Here is a 20,751-nt window from a genome sequence, read left to right on the forward strand (position 1 = left end):
AATTGTAAGAGCTGTCGCTCTCCTCATCCTCAGATGAGGTGAGGAGAGAAGGATCTTCTGACCAAAATGCGGAGTCTGGGAAATATGCCATCTTTATTATATTTATAAACGATGCAGATGGCAACACGAAAACTAAACAAAACACTTTCAAACTACAAAATAACAAAATAACGACGTAGAACGAAAACCTGAACATAAACTTACATAACTGAAACGTAAACTCACGAACAGGCAACAGACGACATCGAAACAAAACGAACAGCCAAACAGTCCCGTTTGTGAATATACATCGAAAACGACACGAAGACATCACAGGAGACAATCACCCACAAACACACAGTGATAATGCCCTACCTAAATATGACTCTTGATTAGAGGAAAATGCAAACCACCTGCCTCTAATCAAGAGCCATACCAGGCACACCGAAACCAACATAGAAACAGATAACATAGACTGCCCACCCAAAACACATGCCCTGACCATAAACACATAAAAAACAACATAAAACAGGTCAGGACTGTTACAGTACCCCCCCCTCAAGATGCGCACGCCGGGCGCACAAGCACAAAGTCCAGGGGAGGGTCCGGGTGGGCAGTTGACCACGGTGGTGGTTCCGGCTCAGGACGCTGTCCCCATACCACCATAGTCACTCCCCTCTTCTTTCTACCCCTTCTAATGCCCACCCTAACACTACCTTCCCCTAAATAAACAGCTAGCACCAGGACAAGGGGCAGCACCGGGACAAGGGGTAGCACCGGGACAAGGGGCAGCACCAGAACAAGGGGCAGCACCGGGACAAGGGGCAGCACCGGGACAAGGGGCAGCACCGGGACAAGGGGCAGCACCGGGACAAGGGGCAGCACCGGGACAAGGGGCAGCACCGGGACAAGGGGCAGCACCGGGACAAGGGGCAGCACCGGGACAAGGGGCAGCACCGGGACAAGGGGCAACACCGGGACAAGGGGCAGATCCCGGCTGAAGGACTCTGGCAGGTCCTGTTTGGACGGCTCTGGCAGGTCCATGCTGGCTGACGGCTCTCTACGCTCATGGCAGGCTGACGGCTCTTGACGCTCATGGCAGGCTGACGGCTCTCGACGCTCATGGCAGGCTGACGGCTCTCGACGCTCATGGCAGGCTAACGGCTCTCGACGCTCATGGCGCTCTGACGGCTCTGGCTGCTCATGGCTCTCTGACGGCTCTGGCTGCTCATGGCTCTCTGACGGCTCTGGCTGCTCATGGCTCTTTGACGGCTCTGGCTGCTCATGGCTCTCTGACGGCTCTGGCTGCTCATGGCTCTCTGACGGCTCTGGCTGCTCATGGCTCGCTGACGGCTCTGGCAGATCCTGTCTGGTTGGCGGCTCTGGCAGATCCTGTCTGGTTGGCGGCTCTGGCAGATCCTGTCTGATTGGCGGCTCTGGCAGATCCTGTCTGATTGGCGGCTCTGGCAGATCCTGTCTGGCTGACGGCTCTAGCGGCTCCTGTCTGGCTGACGGCTCTAGCGGCTCCTGTCTGGCGGATGGCTCTGTAGGCTCATGGCAGACGGGCGGCTTTGCAGGCTCATGGCAGACGGGCGGCTTTGCAGGCTCATGGCAGACGGATGGCTCAGACGGCGCTGGGGAGACGGATGGCTCAGATGGCGCTGGAGAGACGGATGGCTCAGATGGCGCTGGGGAGACGGATGGCTCAGATGGCGCTGGGGAGACGGATGGCTCAGATGGCGCTGGGGAGACGGATGGCTCAGATGGCGCTGGGGAGACAGATAGCTCTGTAGAGAGGAGAAGGAGAGACAGCCTGGTGCGTGGTCTAGGCACCGGCTGCGCTGGAGAGGAGGAAACAGCAGGAGAGAGAACCCGGAGAGACAGCCTGGTACGGGGGGCTGCCACCGGAGGACTGGTACATGGAGGTGGCACCGGATATACCGGACCGTGAAGGAGGACACGTGCTCTTGAGCACCGAGCCTCCCCAACCCTACCAGGTTGAATGAACCCCGTAGCCCTGCCAGTGCGGCGAGGTGGAATAGCCCGCACTGGGCTATGCAGGCGAACCGGGGACACCACCTGTAAGGCTGGTGCCATGTACACCGGCCCGAGGAGACGTACTGGAGACCAGCTACGTTGGGCCGGCTTCATGGCACCCGGCTCGATGCCCAACCTAGCCCTCCCAGTGCGGCAAGGTGGAATAGCCCGCACTGGGCTAAGCACGCGTACTGGGGACACCGTGCGCTTTACCGCATAACACGGTGTCTTACCAGTACGACGCCTTCTACCTCCACGGTAAGCACGGGGAGTTGGCTCGGGTATCCTACCCGGCTTTGCCACACTCCTCGTGTGCCCCCCCCCAAGAAATTTTTGGGTCTTACTCACGGGCTCCCAACCGCGTCGTCGCGCTGCCTCCTCATACCAGCGCTCCTGGGCTGTGGCTGCCCTCTTCTCCTCCTTAGGACGGCGATATTCCCCTGGTTGAGCCCAAGGTCCTCTACCGTCCAATATCTCCTCCCAAGTCCAGAAATCCTTATTGCTCCGTCGAGCATTCCCATACCGCTTGGTCTCTGTATTTTGGTGGGTGATTCTGTAAGAGCTGTCGCTCTCCTCATCCTCAGATGAGGTGAGGAGAGAAGGATCTTCTGACCAAAATGCGGAGTCTGGGAAATATGCCATCTTTATTATATTTATAAACGATGCAGATGGCAACACGAAAACTAAACAAAACACTTTCAAACTACAAAATAACAAAATAACGACGTAGAACGAAAACCTGAACATAAACTTACATAACTGAAACGTAAACTCACGAACAGGCAACAGACGACATCGAAACAAAACGAACAGCCAAACAGTCCCGTTTGTGAATATACATCGAAAACGACACGAAGACATCACAGGAGACAATCACCCACAAACACACAGTGATAATGCCCTACCTAAATATGACTCTTGATTAGAGGAAAATGCAAACCACCTGCCTCTAATCAAGAGCCATACCAGGCACACCGAAACCAACATAGAAACAGATAACATAGACTGCCCACCCAAAACACATGCCCTGACCATAAACACATAAAAAACAACATAAAACAGGTCAGGACTGTTACAATAATGCTTGTCGTAATTCTCAAATCAGTCAAATGTATCAGCCTCTCTAGGTCAAGACTAGGCCTACATACAAACTCAATGGGCCATTAGTTGAGGCATTCTACCTTACATTCTACCTTAAATATATGTCTATATTTGGCTCTGCTTTTTCATATACATGAAACTCAAGGTCAAAGCACACCTCTTAGGTGTTCTCTATTGACCTGGAACCATATCTCAACAGTAGAGGAAGTGTGTGTTATCCGGTTTGCTCTGTGTGTTGCAGAGGAAAGCCACATCACTTGAGCAGAGTACTCACTCAGGAAATAAGTCAATCAGTAACTGCATCTAAACTAGGAAGAGATAGCAGTGTTGCCGTGCAAGGATTTCTCTTTTCTGTTTCCTCTACATCTGTTTGTTCATTCTAATATGATGTCAACATGATTCATTTGTATCAAAAAGTCACAATTATTCACAATATTTCAATTTTTTAATCAACTGTTTTTCAAAATAAATCTTATTATTTACTGTTTTAACAATTGTTTTCAGATTATTATTTTTATAATTCACGTTGGCCTATATGTTAATGCCAGCTGAAGAACTGAACCACTAGTGTTACAAGGTAAGTGAATTACATGATTTTTACAAGCAGATACTGTATGTTGTTGAATGTTGATGTAATGGTTATCAATATTGTTCAGTGAGTATCTTTGATTATTGATGTCCTTATTGTTTAACTTTATTTGTTCTTCTGCTTAAACAAAACAGTTGTATGGCTTTCCTATCATGGATCAATCACTATATCAAGTGTTTGTCTGTACTTGACCACTTCTCTACTGAAGTGTGTGTGTATGAGTGGTTTTGATTACAGTATACCTGCAGTTTGTCCCCTTTTGGGGCATAGATGGATAACATCACTTTAATTTAGCTTTACAAAGCTTTATTTGTCCTTACATTTTATTTTACACAATAATAGTGTTGCATGTGACTTATGTACAGGCCTACTCTATGCTACTTGACTAAAGTCCATCATGTGTCATTTGAGAGAGCATACACTGTCTGCTCATAAACCACCTCTTAACTTTTCAGGAAGTGTTAACGTGCACGTCTGTCTGCTTCTGCCCATGTCGTACTGTTAGCTATTGGAAACGGAGAATTATCAAAATAATATAAATGTGAGTTAAACATCATTATTTTACAAGGCACAGTTGATTTAAAATGCATGTGTAATCACTATCAAATGTAATCTCTATAACCTGGGATTCCTGTGTTACTGGTTCCTTCACTTCCTTGTTACAACGTACATAGAGTGTTTATGAATACTGTAACTCATTCTAAGCTAGTCTATAACATGGATGAGGATAATGACAACGACAGAGGTATAGTAATATTCTATAAATGGTGTATTATTGTGAATGGTATGGGTCACTTTAAGTGTATAAACCATGGTGACCTAATTTAACCTGCACCATCATTTAACCTGCGTTAATATGTTTCAATGCAAGACAGCTAAAGAACAGCATGTGAGAGGAAACCTCTGAGAGACGACATTAAAACAAAGTTACTCGCCTGTGCAATGGCGAGTGAACGCTCCCCAAACGTTCATGGTAAGTAAATTCCAGTTCAGCTTTCCTGAATGTTTAGCCTACATTTGGACATGTTATTACTTTTTGATAATTCCTTCCTTTACACAGCGTGTGTTTGAAACACATTGTGTTAGTTAGACTGTGTGCTGAGCTTGTATCTGATGATTACCCTCTGATGCAGGGGGTCCTCCTCCCCAGTCAGATCTTAGACTCCTGCTGCTTGGAAGAGTAGGAGCTGGGAAGAGTACAGTAGCCAAAACCATCCTGGGCAGAGATAACTTCCGGAGTGAAGGAGGCATGTGTGTGAAGAAGCAGGGTGAGGTGGCTGGAAGGACTGTCACCGTGGTGGACACCCCGGGCTGGAACACTGTGAAGTACACGTCCACACACATCAAACAAGAAATGAAGAATAGTGTGACCCTATTGCCTCCAGGACCCCATGCTCTTCTTCTGGTGGTTCCCATGGGCGACCCTCTCTCCTCCGCAGAAAGAAAGGCAATTCGGTATCACATGGAGCTATTGTCAGTTAGGGCATGGAGGTTTACCATGGTCTTGTTTGTCAGTGAGGCTGAGGAGAAATGCACATCCATTGAACAGAATCAGATGATCGACAGAGCAAAAAGTATTCTAGCGAAATGTGGAGACAGGCACCATCTCCTTGATTGTGGGAATTCTCCTCCCCAGATTTCTGAGCTCCTGGTAAAGATAGACGCCATGGTAGCAGAAAACCGTGAAGAATTCTTAATCCCCCAAGTATACTATGACCTGATGGAGACTACAATGCCAAGGGAAGTGACCGAGCTGAGAAGGATGTATGAAGACCGAGAGGACAGACTGAAACAGAAATACAAAACAGAGTTGAAGGAAAAGGAAGACGAGCTGAAGAAGTATAGAGAAGAAGAGAAGCCTAAAGAAAGGTTGATGAAGAGGACAAGTAGCAGTCAACTACTTCCCCCCAGTAGTAAGTATGATAAGTTTAAAATTGCTCCTAAAGTAATTTCCACTTTGACATTTCAGACTAGATTTGCCCTAATGAAAAATGTATCAACCACTACAGAACTGTCCTATAAAAATAATCCACATAATAATTCACATTTCCTATTGCTGCAGGTTTATTTTCCTGCTGTAGCAAACTGGCTCAAATTAAGATCCTACATCTGTAACGGTGTTCTGATTCATTAACTGTCTCTGTGTGTGTGTTTGTTCTTTGAAGTAAGCACAGAGAAGCAGGACCGGTCGGTAATGGCTGACCATCAGAAGGTGGACCTACAGGCCGTCAAGCAAGGATACAGGGAAGAGGCCTTGTCTGTGGTGGCCCACTACGTCAAACCACTAATAGTGATTATGACTGCTGTAGTGGGGGCACTCATGGGAGCAGTTGCAGGTGCACAACATGGAACACTTGGCGCGTGTATTGGGATTCCTATAGGCATTATTTTGTCTGTTCTTGTGAGTTACGCTGTCCGTGGAGCCGCCACAGCAGCAAGGGATATTTCCATCAAAGTCAAAGCTGAGGAAAATGAAAGCCAGAGGAGAGAAGAGAGAGCAGACTTCTTCTTAGATTCTCCAAAATCTAAAAGATTTGATAAGGATCAGTGACACTCTTTTGGATGTCAGCACTATTCTATTGCTACAGTGTGTCGTGTATGGACTGTGCTGTATGGACTGTGCTGTATGGACTGTGCTGTATGGACTGTGCTGTATGGACTGTGCTGTATGGACTGCCACTCTCATGGTTCACCTGACTTGACTGGCTGACCCCAGTGAAGAGACAGGACAGACTGCCCAGCAAACCGGGAACATACCCAGAACATAAGAAAGGGTTTTTATACAACATTAGGACGTTCTCCTAACATTCACAAAAACGCACCACATCTGTAACAACCACCATTCCCCAAACAGTTTCGTTATGTTTCCTGGTAATGTAATAACACAATGTACCAGCAATGTTTTTAGAACATACTGCTGCAACAAAATGTATGCGCAATGTTCTGGGAACGTTCTTGCAACATCAGGCGAATGTTTTATACAAACATTGTATAATCATCAGCGCAACTGGACAGTTTTTGTGTTATGAGAACATTTGCCGCAACCTAACAAATGTTCTGGGAATTTTCAGAGAAACAATTTTGGTTTGTTAGACGCCCTCTCGCCCTCTCTCGCCCTCTCTCTCCCTCTCTCTCTCTCGCCCTCTCTATCTCTCGCCCTCTCTCTCCCTCTCTCTCTCTCGCCCTCTCTATCTCTCGCCCTCTCTCTCACCCTCTCTCTCTCTCACCCTCTCTCTCTCACCCTCTCTCTGTCACCCTCTCTCTCTCTCTCTCTCTCGCCCTCTCTCTCTCACCCTCTCGCCCTCTCTCTCTCTCTCTCTCTCTCTCTCTGTGTGTAACTGATGGTTGTTGTTGAGAGGTTTTTATTATTGTGTGGGGGTGAATGTCTGCACCCTTTGCGACCTGATGGACTGTGTTGATCTGAGTCCTACTATACTATTATCTGGTGTAGTCATGTTATCCAGTAGCTGTAGATGTATATCAGTAGTAGAATCTTTCTGTACAAACAGCAAGGGAATTTACTCAAACGAAAGGGCAGTTTGCTCTGGATTTACTCTGACAGCCGCGGAAGAGAAGGATGGTAGCAGACTTGAGAACTTCGGGAAGACATGAATCATATTCTTCTCAGCTTTTTAAATGATCACTGTTCAAGGATTTCACAGAGACACATTTAACATACAGCACAGTAGGCTTGAGCACGAATGCATATATTTCAGTGAATTAAATAAACAAATGTGAGATGCCACATACTCTTTTGCAATAAAAAAGGTGATACATTGTAAGGATGAATTCAAAACGGTTCTGTTTTCATATTGTACTTTATTTCAAAACTGTATCACCACAGAATTCCCTCTGTTGACCCACAGTTTTCTCATACTGTATTTGTTCACTCAAAAGTCTGCACTGAAGCGCTCACTAAACCCACCTTATTACAGTGCACCTCACCCTGGTACCCAGCTAACCAGGAGATTTTTGCACTGAACATTCTATTCTATACTTAATTCATCTTTAACATGATATAAAAAATTAAACACAAATCCTAGTATAGAAGCCTATGTGTCTTTGTTTGAATGTTTTCTCTAAATGAAACTAAATGTTTTCATATTATGATTGTTTAAATTAACACATTTGCTGACAATATGTTACAGACGTGTTTAATATGTTATATGTACACCCTCTATTCGAATACTTATGAAATGCACGTTGTTATATTGTAACGATCGTCGTAATCCTCCTCCTCGGACGAGGAGGAGAGGCGAGAAGGATAAGACCAATATGCAGAGTGGTTAGTGTCCATGATTATTTAATGAATACAGACTGAACACTTAACATACAAAAACAACAAACGTGTTAAACCGCAAACAGTCCCGTGTGGTGCGACATACACAGACACGCGATACAACCACCCACAGCCACCACGTGAATCACAGGCTGCCTAAGTATGATTCTCAATCAGGGACAACGATTGACAGCTGTCTCTGATTGAGAATCATACCCGGCCGAACACAAACAACCCAACAAGAAAAAACACATCGACAACCCACCCCAACTCACGCCCTGACCAACTAAAATAATACAAAAGAAAGGAAAAACAGGTCAGGAACGTGACATAACCCCCCCCTTAAGGTGCGAACTCTGGGCGCACCAGCATAAAGTCTAGGGGAGGGTCTGGGTGGGCGTCTGTCCACGTTGGCGGCTCTGGCGCTGGTCGTGGTCCCCACCCCACCATAGTCAAACCCCGCTTCCTTGGCCTCCTCCCAATGGCCACCCTCCATGTCAATCCCACTCTACCAAAGGGCAGCACCGGACTGAGGGGAAGCACCAGACTGAGGGGCAGCACCGGAATGAGGGGCAGATCCTGGCTGGCTGGCTCTGGCGGATCCTGGCTGGCTGGCTCTGGCGGATCCTGGCTGGCTGGCTCTGGCGGATCCTGGCTGGACGGCTCTGGCTGGATCCTGGCTGGACGGCTCTGGCGGATCCTGGCTGGCTGGCTCTGGCGGATCCTGGCCGGCTGGCTCTGGCGGCTCCTGGCTGGCTGGCTCTGGCGGCTCCTGGCTGGACGGCTCTGGCTGGTCCTGGCTGGACGGCTCTGGCTGGTCCTGGCTGGACGCCTCTGGCTGGTCCTGGCTGGACGGCTCATAACAGACGGACAGCTCTGACGGCTCGGGACAGACAAACAGCTCTGACGGTGCTGTGCAGGCAGACAGTTCATACAGCGCTGGGCAGGCAGACAGCTCAGACACTGGCTGCGCTGGAGAGGAGGAAGGCTCTGACAGCGCTGGACAGGTGGGAGTAGCTGGAGAGAGAACCCGGAGAGACAGCCTGGTGCGGGGGGCTGCCACCGGTGGACTGGTACGTGGAGGTGGCACCGGGTATACCGGACCGTGAAGGAGGACACGCACTCTTGAGCACCGAGCCTGCCCAACCTTACCAGGTTGAATGGTCCCCGTAGCCCTGCTAGTGCGGCGAGGTGGAATAGCCCGCACTGGGCTATGCTGGCAAACCGGGGACACCATTCGTAAGGCTGGTGCCATGTATGCCGGCCCGAGGAGACGGACTGGAGGCCAGATGCGTTGAACCGGCTTCATGACATCCGGCTCGATGCCCAACTTAGCCCTACCAGTGCGGCGAGGTGGAATAGCCCGCACTGGGCTAAGCACGCGTACTGGGGACACCGTGCGCTTTACCGCATAACACGGTGTCTGACCAGTACGGCGCCCTCTCACTCCACGGTAAGCACGGGGAGTTGGCTCAGGTATCCTACCCGGCTTTGCCACACTCCTCGTGTGCCTCCCCCAAGAAATGTTTGGGTCTGACTCTCGGGCTCCCAACCGCGTCGCCGCGCTGCCTCCTCATACCAGCGCCTCTCTGCCTTCGCTGCCTCCAGCTCCGCCTTGGGACGGCGATATTCCCCTGGCTGAGCCCAGGGTCCTTTGCCGTCCAGGATCTCCTCCCAAGTCCAGGAGTCCTGGGTTTCTTCCCACTGCTGTCGCCTCCCTTCTCCACTCCGCTTGGTCCTAGATTGGTGGGTGGTTCTGTACCTGTTCGTGCGTTCCTCGTGTATTTGTAAGTTCTCATGTTTTAGGTCAGTCTACGTCGTTTTGTTGTTTTGTAATTTTCCAAGTGTTTTTCGTGTTCGTCCTCGTCTTTAAATAAATGCATTATGTATTCAAAACCCGCTGCATTTTGGTCTGATCCCTACTCCTCCTCTTCAGACGAAGAGGAGGAGAGAAACCGTTACAGAACTACCCACCATACAAGGATCAAGCAGCGGGGAAAAGGGCAGTCTGTGTTGTTTGTTCTATGTTAAGTGTCATGTTTAATTGACCTTGTATGGCTCTCAATCAGAGGCAGGTGTTTTATGTTTTCCTCTGATTGAGAACCATATATAGGGAGGTTGTTTCACATTGTTTGTTGTGGGTGGTTGTCTTCCGTGTCTGTATGTATGTTCGTACCACACGGGACTGTAGCGTTGGTTTGTAGTCTGTACCTGTTCGTGCTTTCTTCGTGTATTTGTAAGTTCTCATGTTTAAGGTCAGTCTACGTCGTTTTGTAATTTTACAAGTGTTTTTCGTGTTCGTCTTCGTCTTTAAATAAATTCATTATGTATTCACAACCCGCTGCATTTTGGTCTGATCCCTACTCCTCCTCTTCAGATGAAGAGGAGGAGAGAAACCGTTACATATATTTGGTAACACTTACTTATTTTCCATCGACTCCAACCCCATTCAATGCATTGTGGGTGGAGCTATGTCTACATAAGGGTGCTAATTTAAAAAACTCACACAAGCTCTGACGAAGGCCGTGAGGCCGTTATGTAAAGCTTATTAAAGAGTAGTGATACAAGCAAGAGCATTGTGCGGGTTTCTTCTTTTTTCTCATCTGACAATATGTTTAAAAAAAATATATACATAATCAGATTTCTTTGGATAGAAAATATACTCTAACCAAAAATGTAGCAGAACACACGTGCAGCTTGCTCCTCACATTGCACTGCAACATCATTCTGGATCTTGAACTTCTGTTGGTCATACTATTACTCCAATTCATGCTCAAACCTGTATGATAATCCAAAATAAATCTTTGGCACCTGCACGGATCGAAAGGTGAAATGTCGAGCACAGGATTATAGGGCACTGGTGTAATGAGGACAAAACAAAGAAACATGGCACGCAAGGAAGAGGCTGACAGCAGGCCATAAACAACAGGACATAAACAACAGGCCATAAACAACAGGCCATAAACAACAGGCCATAAACAACTGGTCATAAACAGCAGGACATAAACAACAGGCCATAAACAGCAGGACATAAACAACAGGCCATAAACAGCAGGACATAAACAACAGGCCATAAACAACTGGCCATAAACAACTGGTCATATACAGCAGGACATAAACAACAGGCCATAAACAACAGGCCATAAACAGCAGGACATAAACAGCAGGACATAAACAACTGGTCATATACAGCAGGACATAAACAACAGGCCATAAACAGCAGGACATAAACAGCAGGACATAAACAACAGGCCATAAACAACTGGCCATAAACAACAGGACATAAACAACTGGCCATAAACAGCAGGACATAAACAACAGGCCATAAACAACAGGCCATAAACAACAGGCCATAAACAGCAGGACATAAACAACTGGCCATAAACAACAGGACATAAACAACAGGCCATAAACAACTGGCCATAAACAACAGGACATAAACAACTGGCCATAAACAGCAGGACATAAACAACAGGCCATAAACAACAGGCCATAAACAACAGGCCATAAACAGCAGGACATAAACAACTGGCCATAAACAGCAGGCCATAAACAGCAGGACATAAACAACAGGCCATAAACAACTGGCCATAAACAACAGGCCATAAACAACAGGCCATAAACAACAGGACATAAACAACTGGCCATAAACAACAGGACATAAACAACTGGCCATAAACAACAGGCCATAAACAACAGGCCATAAACAACAGGACATAAACAACTGGCCATAAACAACAGGCCATAAACAACAGGACATAAACAACTGGCCATAAACAACAGGCCATAAACAACAGGCCATAAACAACAGGACATAAACAACTGGCCATAAACAACAGGCCATAAACAACAGGCCATAAACAACAGGACATAAACAACTGGCCATGAACAACAGGCCATAAACAACAGGCCATAAACAACAGGACATAAACAACAGGCCATAAACAACAGGACATAAACAACAGGCCATAAACAACAGGCCATAAACAACAGGACATAAACAACTGGCCATAAACAACAGGACATAAACAACTGGCCATAAACAACAGGCCATAAACAACAGGCCATAAACAACAGGACATAAACAACTGGCCATAAACAACAGGACATAAACAACAGGCCATAAACAACTGGCCATAAACAACAGGACATAAACAACTGGCCATAAACAGCAGGACATAAACAACAGGCCATAAACAACAGGCCATAAACAACAGGCCATAAACAGCAGGACATAAACAACTGGCCATAAACAGCAGGCCATAAACAGCAGGACATAAACAACAGGCCATAAACAACTGGCCATAAACAACAGGCCATAAACAACAGGCCATAAACAACAGGACATAAACAACTGGCCATAAACAACAGGACATAAACAACAGGACATAAACAACAGGCCATAAACAGCAGGACATAAACAACAGGCCATAAACAACAGGCCATAAACAGCAGGACATAAACAACAGGCCATAAACAACAGGCCATAAACAACAGGACATAAACAACAGGCCATAAACAACAGGCCATAAACAGCAGGACATAAACAACAGGCCATAAACAACAGGCCATAAACAACAGGCCATAAACAGCAGGACATAAACAACAGGACATAAACAACAGGCCATAAACAACTGGCCATAAACAGCAGGACATAAACAGCAGGACATAAACAACAGGCCATAAACAACAGGACATAAACAACTGGCCATAAACAGCAGGACATAAACAACAGGCCATAAACAACAGGCCATAAACAACTGGCCATAAACAGCAGGACATAAACAACAGGCCATAAACAACAGGCCATAAACAACTGGCCATAAACAACAGGACATAAACAACAGGACATAAACAACTGGCCATAAACAACAGGACATAAACAGCAGGACATAAACAACAGGCCATAAACAGCAGGACATAAACAACAGGCCATAAACAACAGGCCATAAACAACAGGACATAAACAACAGGCCATAAACAACAGGACATAAACAACAGGCCATAAACAACAGGCCATAAACAACAGGACATAAACAGCAGGACATTAACAACAGGCCATAAACAGCAGGACATAAACAGCAGGCCATAAACAACAGGCCATAAACAACAGGACATAAACAACAGGACATAAACAGCAGGACATAAACAACAGGCCATAAACAGCAGGACATAAACAGCAGGCCATAAACAACAGGCCATAAACAACTGGCCATAAACAGCAGGACATAAACAACAGGACATAAACAGCAGGACATAAACAGCAACCACTGGTAAGAAGATATAAAGGGGGTGAAATTAGATTGAAACATGGCTGAGTCTGGGGGTCATAGTGGGGGGTCGAAACATAGCTGAGTCTAGGGGTCATAGTGGGGGGTCAAAACATGGCGGAGTCTAGGGGTCATAGTGGGGGGTCGAAACATAGCTAAGTCTAGGGGTCATAGTGGGGGGTCGAAACATAGCTGAGTCTAGGGGTCATAGTGGGGGGTCAAAACATGGCGGAGTCTGGGGGTCATAGTGGGGGGTCAAAACATGGCGGAGTCAGGGGGTCATAGTGGGGGTCAAAACATGGCGGAGTCAGGGGGTCATAGTGGGGGGCCAAAACATGGCTGAGTCTGGGGGTCATAGTAGGGGATCAATGTGAAAACCTGAATTGAAGAGGTGGGAAGCTACAGGTTGCTCCCCCCAACTGTGCATATGAATTAATGACACTAGCTAAATACAGAGGTAACGTTACAATAAATCCCAACTAATGTGGCTTGGGGCAACTCCCTGAGCTCTGCATACAAATGTTGTTCTGTTGAAACAGCCCAATAATGATGGGTGAGTACTGCAATCAATCAATCAAATGATTTATATTATATTTCTTTATAAAGCCTTTTTTACATCAGCAGTAGTCACACGATGCTTTACAGATGCCCAGTCTAAAACCCCAAAGAGCCAGCAATGCAGAAGCAGAAGCACAGTGGGCAGAACACCAGGCTCAGAGGGCTGCCAGTCCTATTCTGGCTGTACCATTATAAACTTAATTTATATTAATACAGTACTTTCTGTAGTCATGTATGTTGTCTGTGTTTTTCCCCCCTGATTTTAAGTGACTGATGATGCAGAAGACATGTTTAAGAGGCTAAAAGAGGAACTGGTTCTAAACAGAACCAGGAACTACATGAGCTGAAAGCAGACCTAAACAGAACCAGGAACTAAATGAGCTGAAAGCAGAGGTGGACATGCAGAAGCAATACGAGCAGAAAGCAGAGGTGGACAGAGGTGTGCAGAAGCAGTACGAGCTGAAAGCTGAGTTTGAAAGACTGTTTCAGGAACAGGAGGTGACGAAAGTTCCTGCTGTCTATATTTGTATTCTGCACATTTTACAGTGGAGACTGGTGTTGTATAGCATTGAAAAACTCAGTTGGCTTTGCACAATGCACATTATGGGCTTTGTGCATTTTATAACATTTAAGATAAAATCCTATTCTATTATAAATGTTCATTGTATAATAAAGATATCATCTTTAAATTATCGTCTGCTTGAGATCTGTGTACTGGACTGTAATACAGTGGCCAATATGCTCCTCCTGAATATGGCGTCTTCTGCTCTGATTTTACGTCACGGGGGGCGTTCCCATTTTATGCAGAATTCAGTACGGCGCTATGGTGTCACTTGACGTTTCGGATTTTACGCACGAAACCCCTTTGCTGTATTCCCGCAAGTAATATGCTCTTGCTTTACGTTCATTTAGCCTAGGCTTATTTTGTGAAATTCGTTGATATTTTGTCAAAATATAATTTAATTGAAATGTATGTTACATTCGAAATGCGATAGGTCTGTGTGTGAGTGAGAGACGATACCAAATGGGCTTTTCAGACAGACGACGGCGAAGACCCGATCCATGAACTGCTTGATATCGACCTCGTTTTATTTGTCATATTCTATTCAAGGTTCTGTATTCTGATGTCGACAACATGAGAAAGGCATTCATAAAACACGTCAAAAGGTTTCCGTGGCTTACCAACGTAACCCTCTACGGTTGCCTGTTTGCCGGTGGGGATTTCGTTCACCAGTTGTTCTCGCGCAATGACAAAATAGACTGGAGGCACACGCGCAATGTGTCAGTGGTCGCTTTCAGTTTCCATGGCAACTTTAACTTCTTCTGGATGCGGTTTTTGGAGCGCAGATTTCCCGGGAATTCGGTCAGGATGGTTGTGCGTAAACTTTTCTTGGACCAGACCACAGCCGCTCCTCTGGCCACTAGTGTATTCTACACAGGTTAGTCAGAGCGATCGAGAACAAAGTTCACTCTGTCTGTATATATGTAGGCCTAACTGAGGTCACTAGAAAGACTCGAACAAATGTGAGCTCCATATATGACATTTCGGATATTTAAAACCTACTAATGTTGGTTTCAACAAAATAAAGTAGCCATTCAAGTCAATTGTTGTTTCTAAATGTAGGCTAGTAGATATTTGACTAAACACACTGAGCTGTGTTCTCCCTAGGGGTGAGTTTCTTGGAGGGCAAAGAGGACATTTTCCAGGACTGGAGGGAGAAGTTCCTGAATACATATAAGGTGAGTCTATAGTCTGAAGAGAAATTCCAATCATGCCTGCCGTTATAGGGTCCTGTTTTACTGGTCAGGTCAGTCAGTTGGTTAGGAAAAAACCCTGCCACTACTCAGTAGTGATGCGGAGGTTGACTCATAACCCGCAGTGCCGGCTATGTTATGCGTGATGATTGTGAGGCGCTATACAAATTCGATAGTCACAAGACGACTTTAAATAGGGAAGTTCAAGGGAACTGTAGCCTACTGTTCAGACGGGTTAAATGGAAGCTGAAATCGGGGCGTCAGGTAGCCTTGGACTAGTAACTGAAAGGTTGCAAGCTCGAATCCCCGAGCTAAAAAGGTAAACATCTGACGTTCTGCCCCTGAACAAGGCACTGTTCCTAGGCCATCATTGAAAATAAGAATTTGTTCTCAACTGACTTGCCTGATTAAATAAAGTATATATTTTTTTTAATCTGGCAGACTGTAGGTCTATAACCTCCAGTGGTTGAAAAAGTACCCAGTTGTCATACTTGAGTAAATATTTACTTGATTAAAAGTATTTGGTTTAGAATATACTTAAGTATCAAAGTAAATGTAATTACAACAATATACTTAAGTATCAAAATAAAAGTATAAATCATTTCAAATTCCTTTTAATAAGCAAACCAGATACCTTTAATAAGCAAACAATTGTCTTATTTTTATGTATTTACAGATAGCCAGAGGCACACTCCAACATTCCAACATAATTTACATTTAGTGAGTCCGCCAGATCAGAGGCAGTAGGGATGACCAGGGATGTTCTGTTGATAAGTGCGTGAATTTGACAATTTTCCTGTCCTGCTAAGCATTCAAAATGTAACTTTTGAGTGTCAAGGAAAATTTATGGAGAGAAAGTACATTAGTTTCTGTAGGAACATAGTGAAGTAAAAGTGAAAGTAGTCAAAAATATAAATAGTAATGTAAAGTACAGATGCCCCCAAAAATTACATAAGTACTACTTTCAAGTATTTTTACTTAAGTACTTTACACCACTGATAACCTCTCACATAGCCTTAATATTAACTACTGCAGAGTAGTACTTTCTGGCAGTAAAATAATACACCAAATGTAGGCAAAATGTTGCCTTGGGAACAGGAGTGGAGAAATATGATACATTTTTTTTAGCATCTTGAGAGAATGAGAATGCTCAGTTAGATATCATCTGTAGAGGTGGTATCTTTATCGGCGTCATAAAATATTAGTATTTCAACCACATAAAATATGCAAGCCTATCTGAAATCTTATCAGAAACATGTTGGGTCTTTTCACAGCTTTCTATTTCCTTACAACCAGTCAAACTGATGCCATTTGGACATTTTGCACAGGAAATCTTTCCCATTTAGTTTTTTTGTTGAGTTATTGTATTTTCTCCACGGTCCCTAAACATCTTTGCTCCGTGAAAGAAGATGACAGAGAAAACTTTACTGATGTCATCTAGATTGAAGCATTCATTCTATCGATTTATGACATTCTGGTGAGCAAGGGGTTATTCAGTCTTCTAGGGCAACATATAATGACAGAAGAGAAGCTGAATGTATCTAATTATAGACAAGTTGACTAACAAATAGCCTACCAAAATGTCAAAAAATATAAGTAGAAACATCTAAACCAGGGGTGTCAAACTCAAATACCCAGTGGGCCAAAATGTAAAACCTGAACAAAGTCGCGGGCCAACATTGAACAAATGAACCTTTTAATATGGACCCAAACAAGTTTTGCTTTAACATTGAATATGGAACAAGCATCGCTTATTACCATACAATATATAATTTAATAGTGGAGACATGCAAAATCGAATTTTAAATGAAAAAACACATCAATGGCATTCATTTATTAAACAAATAAAATTTAAATAAAAATCGTATGCCTCTTTTTTATTTGCAGCCTTCTGATTTAAATACCAAAATAAACTTTTTCCACTAGCTAATCATTTTACAAATAAAATGATAATAAATCAATCAACCATTCAAGCCCATGCCTTGTAGCAAGAAAAAGTGCACAAAGAAAACGTTAGTTATTGCACACTGATCTAATCTGATGTGCCCAAGCCAGATACCTGGCATCTCTTCTTGCTAGTTGCTAGTTCATCAATGTCTGGGCTCAGGCTCTGAGCTGAAGAAATCTACTGTGTTCCTGCTCAGGCTCACGTTTGAAAATGCTTACTTTTTCTCTGGGCATACGATGTCACAAACGTTCATCATGCTCTTTTTCACGAACTCTCCCTCATTAAAGGGCCGGGCTGATTTTGCGATCTCTGCTGCCACTATATAACTAGCCTTTACAGCAGCCTCACTTTGTGATGTGGCTTTTTTGAACATATTCTGTTGTGAAACCAAACTTCTTTTCATCTCCTCTACTTTCTGGCTCCTTTGAGTCATGTCCAGGTCCTTGTATTTGTCATGGTGTTTCGTTTCATAGTGTCGTCTAATGTTGTACTCCTTACTTACAGCCACGTTGACTCCACAAACAAGACAAACAGGTTTGTCTTTTACATATGTAAACAGATATTCTGCCTCCCACTTGTCCAGAAAGCTCCAGAAAGCGCGATTTTTGGGAAGGGTAGCGCTGACAGTTGTAGCGTCTATGTTGCTATGACTTCTGTCACAGAGGAGAGGGCGTTTCTGGGTCCTGTCCTGATTGGCGCGCAAAAACAACAGCAGAGCATTATGGGATTCGTAGTATTAGCGGTGAATGCGCTGTATAATACCGTTGGGCCAGCTCTAGTAGTAATTTGGTATTGTCTCGCGGGCCAAGTATAATTACCCCCCGCGGGCCAGAGTTTGACACCCATGATCTAAACCATTCAACAACAAGAAATCCTGCACAAACTGTCCAAAAATTGTTTACGCCATCTTTGACTGTAGCCTACAATGCATTTTCTATATTTGCATGTTAGATTTTCACTTTATCACATATAGTCAGCCCCCCTTCTTTTTTTCTTTCTTTTTTGGGGGGGAGGGGAGGTACTTTTCACCCCTTTTTCTCCCCAATTTCGTGTTATCCAATTGGTAGTTACAGTCTTGTCCCATCGCTGCAACTCCCGTACGGACTCGGGAGAGGCGACGGTCGAGAGCCATGCGTCCTCTGAAACACGACCCCGCCAAGCCGACTTGCTTCTTGACACACTGCTCGCTTAACCCAGAAGGCAGCCGCACCAATGTGTCGGAGGAAACACCGTACTGCTGGTGACCGAAGTCAGCGTGCATGCACCCGGCCCACCACAAGGAGTCGCTAGAGCGCAATGGGACAAGAACTTCCCAGCCGCCTACCCTCCCCTAACCTGGAGCTGTCTAAAAACAGCCCAAAGTCTAAAAACATGGACAAAGTCTGATCTTGTAATGGTTGCTATGCTTTTCTCTTGCAGACTGGACTCATGTTCTGGCCATTCATGCAGGTAAATGACTGTCTTTGTATAATCATATCTTAGTGTATATGAAAGCGTTGAACATACGCACATCCTATCCACCCAGTACTACTAACTTGAACAATGTCAATCATTATGATTTCATGATATATTTACTGTATCCCATGAACATTTATAAATGTACAATGAACAAGACTTTGCTCTCTCACCTACCTCCCACTCTTCCTCCTCTCCCCTCATCTCCTCTTTCCCCTCTCTCCTAGTTCCTGAACTTTTCCATGGTGCCTCTGTACATGCGGACCACCTTCACAGGGTGCTGTGCCTTCGTGTGGGCCACCTTCCTGTGTTTTTCACGTCAGAGTGGGGACGGCACGGCTGACGCCGCCCTCGCATGGATGTTTACTCCAAAACAGGATACGACGACAGAGCCTGAAGCGGAGAAACTAGGGCCCAAAGTGGACCACACAGGGCCAAAAGTGGACCAGACAGGGCCCAAACTAGACACAGAAGGACCCAAACCGGAGAACCCAAGCTCCAAACAGGAGACACAAACACCCACTGTTAAGCAGGACGACCAAGCACGAACAAAGGAGGTGGAGGCTAGTTTGAACAAGGGCGCACAAACCTAGCCAGGAGAAGGGACCACAGACAAGCACTGACTCAAAATGAATCTCTGGTAGATTCTAGTTCTATAGAACCTTCAGATAAGAATACTGTCTATTTAGGAATCTTATATCTCAAAATGTTCTCATCTCGAAACGTTCAATTCCAATGTGCTATGCTACTGCACAAGATGTCGGCAGAGTGTAACGTATTGCTATACAAAGAGGCTTTGTATTTATTGAAATTGTTATTGATAACAATTGAATCCAGCATTCTTAAACAAACCATACTTGAACATAGAAGTGCTTGTACTAGTTGATAATCAATGCTCGATATAGATTTTTGCTTGATATTATTATCCGTTAAAAAATGTTTGAAAAGATTTTCCATTGCACGTCCTGAATGAACATAACTCTGAAGTGGCTCCTACGCAGATGATATTCACATCACAGATCTGCTTCCCCTCAGAATCTGCTTCCCCAAGCAGACATCTGTGTCCACCCTCCTCCTCCTCCTCCTCCTCATCAAGCAGACGTCTGTCCACCCTCCTCCTTCTTTCAAGGCTCTCATTATGCGGACCAGTTGATTGATAAACAGATGTTCAGGGTATTGATTAGGCAGTTTGTTTTAATGCAATTAGTGTGATTACACTGGGTTAATTAGAATATGTGTCTGGCTTGGCTCTGCCAATGATGACAGTGAAGCTACGTTGATAGGGGAGCCTGGTATTTCTTTTAATAGTGATTGTGGAAACTGGGGAGGATCAAATTGTACTGTATGTCTGAATAACTGGGATTACAGTAGATATTGTGTGGAGAACGCTGAAACTACTGCTGTTGTCATGATATATATTATATTTCCTATCATGTCTGTACATGATCCAACTAGTACATAATGTTTAGCAGGGCATTATGTACCTGTCGGTACTATATGGCTATATTCAATTGTTTTTATCTGTGGGATCAATCTAAAAACATATCTGTATTTCTACTAGTACACAATTGTTATACATTGTAATATGATTAATATGATATTTCACTAAATATTTCGAATGTAGGCCTATTGGTGCACATCAATCAAAGTCTATTGTGAGACTAACCTTGCCTCAGATTAAATATATTTATTATTGTAAATTAAAATAAAAACATCATCAATACTGATCTATTCTCTTTTTTAATTAATCTCTTAACACGTTTATTTTACACATCAAAAA

General features: G+C 44.8%; 2 protein-coding genes across 4 annotated transcripts; both read left to right on the forward strand.

The window, feature by feature from the left end:
* The first annotated feature begins 3,392 nt into the window (after window positions 1–3,392).
* On the forward strand, window positions 3,393–7,488 carry LOC129847095 (GTPase IMAP family member 4-like). 3 transcript variants are annotated; one of them, XM_055914891.1, is made up of 5 exons: window positions 3,393–3,694; window positions 4,162–4,247; window positions 4,578–4,679; window positions 4,840–5,619; window positions 5,872–7,488. In XM_055914891.1, exons 3-5 carry the CDS (start codon window positions 4,649–4,651, stop codon window positions 6,255–6,257), a joined length of 1,197 nt encoding a protein of 398 aa, XP_055770866.1. In that variant the 5' UTR covers window positions 3,393–3,694; window positions 4,162–4,247; window positions 4,578–4,648; the 3' UTR covers window positions 6,258–7,488. The 3 variants fall into 3 exon arrangements, with proteins under 3 accessions (XP_055770866.1, XP_055770867.1, XP_055770868.1); XM_055914892.1 differs by having other exon boundaries at window positions 4,582–4,679; XM_055914893.1 differs by lacking the exons at window positions 3,393–3,694; window positions 4,162–4,247 and having other exon boundaries at window positions 4,261–4,679.
* A 7,149-nt stretch (window positions 7,489–14,637) lies between these two features.
* LOC129847088 (mpv17-like protein) lies at window positions 14,638–20,698 on the forward strand. Its single transcript, XM_055914879.1, has 4 exons — window positions 14,638–15,252; window positions 15,483–15,553; window positions 18,936–18,965; window positions 19,199–20,698. The coding sequence occupies exons 1-4, from the start codon at window positions 14,949–14,951 to the stop codon at window positions 19,562–19,564; spliced, it is 771 nt and encodes a 256-aa protein (XP_055770854.1). The 5' UTR covers window positions 14,638–14,948; the 3' UTR covers window positions 19,565–20,698.
* The last annotated feature ends 53 nt before the right edge of the window (window positions 20,699–20,751 follow it).

Source organism: Salvelinus fontinalis, unplaced genomic scaffold (assembly GCF_029448725.1).
Source record: "Salvelinus fontinalis isolate EN_2023a unplaced genomic scaffold, ASM2944872v1 scaffold_0701, whole genome shotgun sequence".
Lineage (NCBI taxonomy): Eukaryota > Metazoa > Chordata > Actinopteri > Salmoniformes > Salmonidae > Salvelinus > Salvelinus fontinalis.

What these genes read in the sequence shown, in the direction of transcription:
- LOC129847095 (XM_055914891.1), top strand. Translation starts at nt 4,649, where the DNA reads ATGGCGAGTGAACGCTCCCCAAACGTTCATG. An exon ending in ACGCTCCCCAAACGTTCATG is followed by an intron (nt 4,680 to 4,839) that starts GTAAGTAAATTC and finishes CCTCTGATGCAG; the next exon opens with GGGGTCCTCCTCCCCAGTCA. An exon ending in TCAACTACTTCCCCCCAGTA is followed by an intron (nt 5,620 to 5,871) that starts GTAAGTATGATA and finishes TGTTCTTTGAAG; the next exon opens with TAAGCACAGAGAAGCAGGAC.
- LOC129847088 (XM_055914879.1), top strand. Translation starts at nt 14,949, where the DNA reads ATGAGAAAGGCATTCATAAAACACGTCAAAAGGTTTCCGTGGCTTACC. An exon ending in CACTAGTGTATTCTACACAG is followed by an intron (nt 15,253 to 15,482) that starts GTTAGTCAGAGC and finishes TGTTCTCCCTAG; the next exon opens with GGGTGAGTTTCTTGGAGGGC. An exon ending in TGTTCTGGCCATTCATGCAG is followed by an intron (nt 18,966 to 19,198) that starts GTAAATGACTGT and finishes CCTCTCTCCTAG; the next exon opens with TTCCTGAACTTTTCCATGGT.